Raw genomic sequence first — 9,599 nt, 5'->3', positions numbered from 1 at the left:
GCTTCAAAATGAAGAATAAGGACAAGTCTTCTTCCTCTTGCAACAATCGTCGCCGACAATCCAACAAACGTTTTTGCAATTTTTGCAAACGTTTTGGGCATAATATTGAGACTTGCTATCAACGCAACAAATCAGCTGTTTCCATTTCTGTTGCTACTGTTGCTAACACTGAGAGTGTCCAACCTATGGCTCCCGTCTCTGCAAAGTCTCAGTCTTCTGGATCCACTTTCACCATTTCAAGAGATGACCTTATAAATATCATCGCCAATGTCATTCGTACGGTTGGTAATGCATCTTATTCCTCTTCTCTCTCAGTTTTATCTGGTATGTCTCCTACCTCTTGGCTTATGGATTCTGCTTGTTGCAATCACATGACACCTCACTCGTCCTTATTTTCTGACCTTAAACCTGCACCGCACCCTCTTAATATTCGCACAGCAAATGGTTCCACAATGTCTGGTCATAATATAGGTTCCGTTGCGACCTCCAATCTCTCGGTTCCTGGAGTCTTTAATGTTCCTGACCTTTCTTATAATTTATTTTCTGTTGGACAATTAGCTGAGTTGGGTTATCGCATTATCTTTGATTATTCTGGGTGTATTGTGCAGGATCCGAGGACGGGACAGGAGCTTGGGACTGGTCCCAGAGTTGGGCGTATGTTTCCCGTGGACAACCTTCGTCTTCCACTTGTTGCTCCTGTTTCTGTTGCTGCAGCTGCTACAGCTTCTTCAATTCCTTCCCTTGCACTTTGGCATGCTCGACTTGGTCATGCATCTTCCTCTCGGGTACAACAATTAGCTTCTAGAGGTTTGTTAGGTTTAGTGTCTACAAAAAATTTTGATTGTGTTTCATGCCAATTAGGAAAACAACCAGCTTTGCCTTTCAATACTAGTGAATCAATATCCACTGATATCTTTGACCTTATTCATTCTGATGTTTGGGGCCCTTCTTCTGTCTCTAGTATTGGTGGGTCTCGATATTTTGTTGTCTTTGTTGATGATTACTCTCGCTATAGCTAGATTTTTAATATGAAACATCGTTCTGAATTATTGCAAGTATATTCTAATTTTGCAAAAATGGTTGAAACTCAGTTTTCCAAACGCATCAAAATTTTTCGATCTGATAATGCTCTTGAATATACTCAATATGCTTTCCAAGCTGTTTTGCATTCCTATGGCACTGTTCATCAACTAACTTGTCCAGGTACCTCTCAGCAAAATGGTAGAGCCGAACGGAAACTTCGTCATATTCTTGACACTGTTCGTGCTCTTCTTCTCTCTGCCAAAGTTCCTGCTCCTTTTTGGGGCGAAGTTGCTCTTCATGCTGTTCATACTATTAATCGCATTCCGAGTCCGGTTATCCAAAATCAAACTCCATATAAGCGCCTTTTTGGGTCATGTCTAGACTATCACCACCTTCGCTCCTTTGGTTCTGCTTGTTTCGTTCTTCTTCAGCCACATGAGCAAAACAAACTTGAGCCTCGGTCAAGGCTTTGTTGTTTTCTTGGCTATGGCGAAACTCAAAAGGGGTATCGGTGTTATGACCCTGTCTCTCATCGTCTTCGTGTTTCCCGCAATGTTGTATTTTGGGAACATCGCCTCTTTGTCAAGCTCTCTCACTTTCGTGCCTCCCTATCTTCCTCCTCTGTTTTAGATCCTTTTCGAGATGAGGCACATATTCCTTCTGTAGCTGCTCCTGATCCTCCTGTAGTTGCTCCTGATTCTCTTGTAGACTTCTCTGTCCAACCACCAGATATCACTGATCCCTTTCCTAGTTCACCCTTTAATGAACAGGTGGAAGATGAACAGGTTGAAGACGAGCTACCCAACCCCAACCCTAAGCTTGGGTCCCCTGCTCCTGCTCCGCCTGAAGATCTTGCACAAGACATTCCACCTCGTCACTCAACTCGAGTAAGATCTATTCCTACACATTTACTTGACTATCATTGTTACACTGCTCTTGCTACATTACATGAGCCTCACACCTATCGTGAGGCTTCCACTAACCCTTTATGGCAGATTGCAATGAAAGAGGAACTTGATGCATTATCTAAAAACCATACTTGGGATTTGGTGACACTCCCTCCCGGGAAATCTGTGGTTGGTTGTAAGTGGATCTACAAGATTAAGACTCGCTCTGATGGGTCCATTGAGCGCTACAAAGCTCGTCTTGTTGCAAAAGGTTTTACACAGGAGTATGGGATTGATTATGAAGAGACCTTTGCTCCGGTTGCTCGTATCTCATTTGTCCGTGCCCTCTTAGCTGTTGCTGCTGCCCGTAAATGGGATCTTTTTCAGATGGATGTCAAAAATGCATTCCTTAATGGGGATTTACATGAAGAAGTTTATATGCAACCTCCTCCTGGTCTCTCTGTTGACTCAAACAAGGTTTGTTACCTTCGACGTGCACTTTATGGCCTTAAACAAGCTCCACGAGCTTGGTTTGCCAAATTCAGCTCTACCATCTCTCATTTGGGTTACATGGCCAGTCATTATGATTCTGCCTTATTTCTTCGTCGCATTGACAAAGGCACTATTTTATTTCTCCTGTATGTGGATGATATGATCATAACTGGTGATGACCTCAGTGGCATTCAAGAACTCAAGGATTTTCTCAGTCAGCAATTTGAGATGAAAGATCTTGGACATCTCAGCTACTTCTTGGGTCTTGAAATCACTCATTCTACTGATGGATTTTATCTTACTCAAGCTAAGTATGCTTCTGAACTCTTGTCTCGAGCTGGACTCACTGATAGCAAGACTGTTGACACTCCAGTTGAGCTTAATGCGCATCTGACTCCCTCAGGGGGGAAACCATTGTCTAATCCCTCTCTTTACAGACGATTGGTTGGCAGCCTAGTTTATCTCATAGTTACTCGTCCAGACATCTCCTATGCTGTTCATCAGGTGAGCCAGTATCTGTTTGCTCCACGATTAACTCACTATGTTGCTGTTCTGCGCATTCTTCGATACTTGAAGGGCACCCTCTTTCATGGCCTTTTCTACTCAGCTCAGTCTCCTCTTGTACTCCGTGCATTCTCTGATGCTGATTGGGCAGGAGATCCTACTGATCGCAGGTCTACTACAGGTTACTGTTTTCTCCTTGGTTCTTCTTTGATTTCTTGGCGAAGCAAGAAACAAACTTTTATGGCCCGCTCCAGTACTGAAGCAGAATATCGTGCTCTTGCTGATACCACATATGAGCTCCTTTGGCTACGATGGCTCCTTAAGGATTTGGGTGTGTCCACCTCCTCTGCTACTCCCCTTTATTGTGACAACCAGAGTGCCATTCATATTGCTCATAATGATGTCTTTCATGAACGGACTAAACACATCGAGATTAATTGTCATTTTATCCGTTATCATCTTGTCCATGGTGCTCTTAAGCTTTTCTCCGTCTCCTCCAAAGATCAACTTGCAGATATCTTCACCAAGTCACTTCCTAAGGGACGCACTTGTGATTTGGTTGACAACCTCAAGTTGGTCTCACATCCACCTTGAGTTTGAGGGGGGCTGTTAACGTTATGGGCTTTAGGCCCAATTAGGTTACTTGTATAGCACACTTGTACTTGTACTACACTCTACTTGTACTGCACACATATGCCTCCTATATAAAGGCAGTGATGTATATTCTTTCATTGATGAAATACAATATAATTATTCTGTATTTCTAACACTAGGAAATTTCTTTGCAAGTTCGAAGATGTCAACAAACAACTGTGATAACTTTAACTTATTCCTTTCTCTTTTAAGCTATTCTATTCTTTTATTATGATCCATCCAGTCCATTTCTTTAGAAATTCTCAGTCTTTGCAGTGAAGACTTATTAGTGGTACAGAAAAGTACTAGACTTGTTATACATAATATATTATTTATCTAAGATTTAGCCATGTTTATGTTTTCAACTTTTCATTAGCAAAAGCTCAAGCTCAACATAGAAGGCCACACAGTCTTGTTTGAGAGAGAGAGAGAGAGAGAGAGAGAGAGAGCTCATCATGGAAGTGACCCATGAGAGCAGAAGAGAGAATTTGGTGCCACAAGATGTTGAATCAGCATCGAGAAGTGAAATGTCATCTGGGTCTTGGAGGCTGAGTGTGCAAGAGTTTCCAGCACTTGGTGAAAGTAGTGGTGGTGATCATCAGCATGGTTTCTTCACTCTCAGCAGCTTTCTTCATGCCCCAAGAAGTATTCTTTCATGAACATACATATATTGCATATACACAATTCTTTACTCATATAATTTACCTCAATCTTGTGGTTGTTTTGAGCCATTAGCCATATAATTGAATTTAATTGCACTTGAAAAAAGGAAAAAAGATAAAGATAAAACCTTATCTATCAATATATATGTATGTACGGATGTTAGCATGAATTATATTATATAATATGATATTATGTTAAAGTTATGATGCACCAACAGTGTAATAATGACCAGGACATGCCAATACTAGAATGACAGTTTTTTTTTTTTTTCAAATTTCATAAATCTTTCTTTTCTTAGCAAGATTCAAGAACTATTTACCATAAATAAATAAAAAGGACACAGATGTTCATTGTTAATGTAAAATATGTAATCTGATTTTGCGCTTCATATCTGAGTTGACTCAGTCAGCCGAGTCACTACTCACTGGTTTCTTTGTTCAGTGTAAATTTGATTGTTGGCTTGATAACTGAGTTGACTCAGACGAGTTACTAATTTCTTTGTACAAAGTACAAACTTCAAAGGTGTGCTTTTATATTTTCGGTGTATAATTTGATTTTTAGCTTGGTAACTGAGTTGACTCGCCAAGTTACTGATTTCTTTCTACAAATTTCTAAGCTTTTTTTTATTATTTTTATTTTTTCAAGCTTATAATCTGATTTTGGGCTTAACAACTAAATTGACTCAACCGAGTTATTGATCCAATTGTTTGTTACTTTGTTTTGTGAAAAAAAAAAAGGGGGCAATTGGGTTTATTGATCCGATGGTAAGTTTTGCATCCCTTCTAGAGAGTGATCAGGATTCAATGATCATATTGGGAGGGGATCTTTTAGGTGAACAATCTATGGACTTTTACAATAGGCGAAGTGGGGCATGATTGCCATCAAATCCAAAACTTTCACTAGGAAAATTTTCAGAAATTATTGATGCATACGAATTGATTGTTGAATTTTGACATCCCAATTTTGTTACCACGACAACCACACAAGAAAATAAATAGATGGAGAAAAAATAGAACCTATTGATCTTTTGGCCTTGAATTTTGAAGAGAATTTATTCTAGTTAGATGCTTTTTGGGAACTTTCATTTACCAGCAGGGGACATTCTATAATTCTTGCACTTAAAATTTGTGAATGATGGGAGTCATAAGGCTTTAGGGAATAACTCCTTTCACATTCTTTGGAGATAATACATAAAGAGAGTAACTATAGACTTCACATATGGCCTTTCATGTTATGCTTGGAGTTCTAATAGCATAATTATCCAATGGATTGTTACTCTTTAACATACTTGAATGATGTTAGGTTCTTTTGGAAAATGAAACATCAATTATTTGATGACTTTGAATGCTTTCAATTGCCACCTTATTTATTAGTAGTGATGAACATAATGCGAAACTTGGTACTTTTGACTGTAGAGAAACGAAGCAAGGTTTCTGATTATTATAAGAAACTAGAAAGACTCCTTGAAGGGTTTACTGAGATGGAGACCATGGTTGAAAATGGTGGTATGCCGGGAAGTCTAACAGAGGTTGGTTGTGTTCAATGGACGGACCCACGTTGAGGCCAAAGGGGGCCTGGGCCCCCCCTGGGCCCAAAAAAAAATTTTTTGAGCAGGTAAAATTTTCAGAAAACAAAAAAAAAGGGCTTGGGCCCCCCTCCCAAAAATCATGAACCCCCCCCCCCAACCCATCATCCGGCCAGTCCAGCAGCACCCAGGTAAATCTATTTAAAAAAAAAAAAAAAAAAAAAAAAAAACAAAACAAAACTCAGCTCTAAAAAAAAAAGGGCTTGGGCCCCCTCCCAAAAATCATGAACCCCCCAGCCCATCATCCGGCCAGTCCAGCAACCCATGACCCAGGTAAATCTATTTAAAAAAAAAACAAAAACAAAAACAAAAAAAACAAAAAAACAAACAAACAAAACTCAGCTCTCAGTTGTCCAACACCGAACGGAGAAAGCAAAAAAAAACCAAGGAAAAAAAAGAAAAGAAAGGAAAGTAAGAGTGAGAGGTGAGATAGAGGATAGAGAGGCGAGACAGAGAGTGAGAGAGACCTACTCACCCACGCCGACGACGCCGCCGCCCACGCCCACATCGTGTCACCGTGAGTCCGTGACGCCGTGACGCTTGCGAGCCCATCTTGTGATCTTGATCTTGCTAGTTGCTACCTAGTACCCACGCTGGCAAGAGTGCAAGACCCACTTGCCGCCACCGCCGCCATCGGTTGCTCGATCTGCCCAGCCCAGCTTCATTGCTCAATCTATCGCCACCGTCGGTATTTACTCTTATCTTTTCCTTCAAAACCTAATAAAATGTTTGTGACTTTGTGATCTGAGAATCTGAGATTCATAGAAAGTAGAAATTGTGCTTGTGTTGTGCCTTGTGGCTGTGGACTTGTGTTGTGCCTTGTGAATTGACTGAGAATTTGACTCTGTGCTGTTGCCTGTGGTTTTTTTTTTTTTTTTTGGTTTGGCTTTTTGGCTTTGTGACTCTGTCACTCTGTGTTTGTTTATATAGATAAGAGAGATAGAGAGAGACAGAGAGTAGAGTTTGTAGAGATTAGTTTTTTCTTTGTTGACTGGTAGTTGGGCATAATAGGGACAAGTGGAGTTGGGCAACGGGCAAGTGACAGAAAAAACAAAGGGTAAAGTTAAAAGAAAAGTTTTTGTTAGTAGTGCAGGGAATAAATTTATAGTGTCGGTAGTGGGATTCATTAGATTAGTGGGTTAGTGTCAAAAAGATGAGACAATCCAAAGACATAAATAAAGGCAAACCAAACGCAAAGACATAAATAAAGGCAGAGCAAACACAAAAAGAAAAAAAACAAATCATATATTATAGAAAATTGTCACACAAATTTAAGAAAATAACAGTGATTCTTATTTTATTTGTAGATCATGAAAAAATCAACTACAATGCTTGATTTTTTCAAAAGAAAATGTTCAAATTCTTCCGAAGTCAATGTAGGATTGCCAACAACTAATGTTGCTATTCCAATTCCAGAAAATGTGGATGCTGCAATTCTAGAAAATGTGGATGCTCCAATTCTAGAAAATGTGGAGGATGCTCCAATTCTAGAAAATGTGCATCTCCCAATTTCAGAAAATGTTGATGTTCCAATTTCTCAAACACAATTTCAAAGAGTCGATCTTGATTCTTTGGATTATGATCCCGGAACATGCAAACAAATATGGGAATATCATGTTAATCAACGTGATGAAATTCAACGGGCTTACATTAAAAAAGGTTTGCACCAACTTCCTCTAAAGACATACAAAAAAAGTGGAAAGCGCAATCGTAGCTTTCAAGCTTCTTGGTATGGATATCATTCAACATGGCTTGAATATTCTCCTACGACAGATGCAGCTTATTGTCTACCCTGCTTTGTCTTTAATAATCCTGGGGTTGTGGGACAAAATACATTCACTGTTGGTGGATTTAGAAATTGGAAAAAGGTTGGGGGCAAAGATTGTTGTTTTCAAAGTCATATAGGAAAAGATCCTAACTCAGCTCATAGAGTTGTCGAGCAAAAGTGTAAGGATTTGATGAACCAATAGCAGCATTTACAAAGGGTAGTTAATCATTTCACTATTGAACAAATTGCAAATAATCGGTTGCAATTGAAGGCCATAGTTTTTATTGTTCGATATCTTGCCTTTCAAGCTATAGCTTTTAGAGGTCGAGATGAAAGTTGTAGTTCATTAAATCGTGGAAACTTTTTTGAATCATTGGGTATTGTGACTTTTTTGGAATGAGAAGGTTGCTGAAATAATAGAAAAAGCTCCCAAAAATGCAACCTACACATCACCAAGGATTCAAAAGAAAATTCTACATGTTTTCTCAGCCAAAGTGAAGAAGGCCATTCGGGAAGAAATTGGTGATGCAAAGTTTTGCATAATGGTTGATGAAACTTGTGATGAGTCCATGAAAGAGCAAATGGCTGTGGTTTTTAGATATGTTGATGGAGAAGGCTTTGTCAAAGAAAGTTTTTTTGGGCTTATTCATGTTGCTGACACTGAGGCTTTGACTCTAAAGAAGGAGATATATTCTTTGTTATCTCAACATTGCTTAGATATATAAAATATTCGAGGGTAAGGATATGATGGAGCAAGCAACATGCGAGGTATGTGGAATGGATTACAAGCTTTGATTTTGAATGATTGCCCATATGCTTACTACATCCACTGTTTTGCACATCGCTTACAATTGGCATTAGTAAAAGCATCAAAACAAGTTAATGCCATTAGTCATTTTTTTCTTGCATTGCTTTTTCTGATCAAAACTGTTAATGCTTCATGCAAGCGCAATAATCAATTGAAAGTTGTCAATGCTAATGAAATAACACGTTTGATTGATCTTGAAGAGCTTGAGACTGGAAGTGGACTTAATCAAATTGGCACTTTACAACGACCTGTAGAAACATGTTGGAGTTCATATTTTAGATCAGTTTCTAGCTTATTAAGGATGTTTACTTCAACTGTTGAAGTTTTACAAAATATAATTGATGATGTAGTTGATGGAGAACATCGGGTAGAAGCAGAGTCAGCTTATGAGGGTTTAACTTCATTTGAATTTGTCTTCATCTTGCATCTTGAGAAGGAAACTATGGAGATCACTGATAAACTTTGTCAAGCTTTGCAAAGCCAATCTCAAGACATTTTAAATACCATGCATTTAATTTCATCTATTAAAGTACTTACCCAAAAATTTAGAGATGATGGATGGGATGGCTTACTCACCATTGTGATCATTTTGTGAGAAGCATTGCATTGATGTCCTGGATATGAATGCTCGTTATGTTCTGAGGCGAGGCTGAGCTCATAATCAGCAAGATAATGTTACAATTGAGCATCATTATTGAGTAAATATTTTTTATGCTACAATAGATTCTCAACTACAGGAACTAAATTATCGGTTTAATGAAGATGCAATGGAGTTACTTAGGCTTAGCTCCGCTTTAGAACCTCGAGAGGCATTAAAATCTTTCAGAAGTAGTGATCTTTGTTTGTTGGTAGAGAATTTCTATCTACAAAATTTCACAGATTATGACAAACAAGTGTTGAAGAAGGAGTTTTATCATTTTGAGCATAATGTAGTCCAGGATCCAGAGTTCAAAGAATTGAAAAGTTTATCTGAGTTGTCTCAATGGTTAGTGAGAACTAGAAATTCAGAACACTACAAACCTTTTTATAGAATGGTGAGACTTGTGCTTATTCTTCCAGTTTCTACTGCTACTACAGAGTGAGCATTTTCAGTTATGAAAGTTGTCAAAACTAACCTTCGAAACAAAATGGAAAATGATTTTTTGACGGACTCTTTGATGTTATACATTGAAAAGGATATAGTTTCGACATTTAATTTGGATTCAATCGTAGATGATTTTGAAGACTTGAAAGAGC

General features: G+C 38.6%; 1 protein-coding gene across 1 annotated transcript; it reads left to right on the top strand.

The window, feature by feature from the left end:
• The first annotated feature begins 8,316 nt into the window (after window positions 1-8,316).
• Window positions 8,317-9,445, top strand: LOC126720252 (uncharacterized). Its single transcript, XM_050422568.1, has 2 exons — window positions 8,317-8,892; window positions 9,101-9,445. Exons 1-2 carry the CDS (start codon window positions 8,317-8,319, stop codon window positions 9,443-9,445), a joined length of 921 nt encoding a protein of 306 aa, XP_050278525.1.
• The last annotated feature ends 154 nt before the right edge of the window (window positions 9,446-9,599 follow it).

The sequence above is a fragment of the Quercus robur genome, chromosome 4, assembly GCF_932294415.1.
Source record: "Quercus robur chromosome 4, dhQueRobu3.1, whole genome shotgun sequence".
Lineage (NCBI taxonomy): Eukaryota > Viridiplantae > Streptophyta > Magnoliopsida > Fagales > Fagaceae > Quercus > Quercus robur.
Note: the sequence above shows the minus strand (reverse complement) of the source record. Positions and strands in the feature narration are given on the sequence as shown.

Coding starts and splice junctions, on each gene's coding strand:
- LOC126720252 (XM_050422568.1), top strand. CDS start 8,317: ATGCGAGGTATGTGGAATGGATTACAAGCTTTGATTTTGAATGATTGC. Junction 8,893..9,100: donor ATTTAATTTCATCTATTAAA/GTACTTACCCAA, acceptor TCTCAACTACAG/GAACTAAATTATCGGTTTAA.